A 1,633-nucleotide genomic window follows, 5' to 3' on the forward strand; every position below is an offset into this window, starting at 1 on the left:
ACTGAGTGTTCAGGTGTGGGGCCTTGGCCGAAGGGGCCTATCTTTGGTGTGAAGATCTGAAAAGCCTGGAATGCAGATCAGACAACCATGAGGTGATTACTAGGGGAGGGGTCACTTCACCACAGAGGTGCTGGCAGATATGGAAAAGGGAACTAGAAGCCCACCCAGACAGAGAGTTTAGTGAATTTATCTTAAGAAGCCTGAGAGAAGGGTTTCGGATCGGGTTCAAGCGGGCCGGTCGCCTGAAACCTGCCAAGGGTAACCTACAGTCAGCTTTAGAGCATAAAGAAGTGGTGGACCAGTACATCAGTAAGGAAGTAGATGCAGGGAGACTTATACGAGTAGAAAAACAGGTGCACCTCAGTCCTTTTGGAGTAATTCCAAAAAAAGAAGCAGGAAAATGGAGACTAATTTTTGACCTGTCTCACCCACCAGGCGCCAGCATCAATGACGGCATCGAGAAATCTTTGGCATCTATATCATACGTGTCAGTAGATAATGTAGCAGAAGTGATAGCTGAGCTGGGACGAGGCTCATTCCTGGGAAAGTGCGATGTTCAGAGTGCCTTCAGGCACATTCCTATCCATCCTAGGGATACAGGCTGGCTCGGTTTACAATGGGAGGGGAAAGTGTACATCGACTCTGCCTTGCCATTTGGATTGAGATCGGCCCCTAAGATTTTTACAGCTGTGGCCGATGCCTTACAGTGGGTGATAATACGGAAAGGGGTGGAACATCTATTTCACTATATGGACGACTTTATCACAATAGCCCGTACAGAGAAGGAATGTGAGGCCGCAATGCAGGTAATCCAAACAACGGCAGAGGGGCTGGGCTTACCACTGGAACCCAAAAAAACAGTGGGTCCAAAGCAGCAGATAACCTTCCTGGGCATAGAGATCGACTCAATAACAATGGAAGTCAGGCTACCGCAAGAGAAACTGACCGAACTGCTAGAGCTTCTGGAGGCGTGGCTGGATCGGAAGCACTGTACTAGAGACAATCTAGAATCACTAACGGGAAAATTGCAGTTTGCCAGCCGGGTGGTACGCCCTGGCAGGTGTTTTCTGCAGCACTTCTATGCAGCCATAGCAGTGGCAAGAAAAAAAGCAGAGGTAATGAGAGTCAATAAAACAGTCCGGGCAGACATTCGATGGTGGCACACTTTTGCACAGGAATGGAATGGGACATCCCTACTGTGGAGTTGTGTGTAACAGACGCTCCTAGCTATCTGTTCACCAAACTTATTTCTTAATCAACACGAAACTCAACTGAGCTCAAAAACCAACTAACAAAAAAACTAAAACACAACTCACAAACAACACACTTATATAGATCTTATAAATGTCCAGAAGGTTCTATAACATACAAGAATACTTTACATGATTGTTCTAGAATATACTTGAATAAACACATAATATATAATTACAATAGTACACAGAGAGTTCCGGATCCATTTAGAAACAACTTCTTACATTTCCTCCCTTCCCCTCTGGCACGAAGTGCTCTTCCTCTCCAATCTAGAAAGTGCATCTGCATTTGCATTTGCTACCCCTTTCCGATGTTGTATAGTGAAATTATATGGTTGCAGAATCAAACTCCATCTAGTCAATCTTGCATTCTTCTCTTTAAC

General features: G+C 45.3%; 1 protein-coding gene across 1 annotated transcript in view; it reads left to right on the plus strand.

Annotated features, from left to right (window-relative positions):
* LOC105315058 (uncharacterized) overlaps window positions 1–1,214 on the plus strand; it is a 3,073-nt gene extending 1,859 nt beyond the window's left edge. Inside the window, exon 2 of the mRNA XM_011409555.1 lies at window positions 14–1,214. Within this exon, the coding sequence (XP_011407857.1) occupies window positions 14–1,214 (1,201 nt within the window). The remainder of the gene's footprint in view (window positions 1–13) is intronic.
* The last annotated feature ends 419 nt before the right edge of the window (window positions 1,215–1,633 follow it).

This window comes from Amphimedon queenslandica, unplaced genomic scaffold (assembly GCF_000090795.2).
Source record: "Amphimedon queenslandica unplaced genomic scaffold, v1.1 AMPQUscaffold_11894, whole genome shotgun sequence".
In the NCBI taxonomy this organism is placed as follows: Eukaryota; Metazoa; Porifera; class Demospongiae; order Haplosclerida; family Niphatidae; genus Amphimedon; species Amphimedon queenslandica.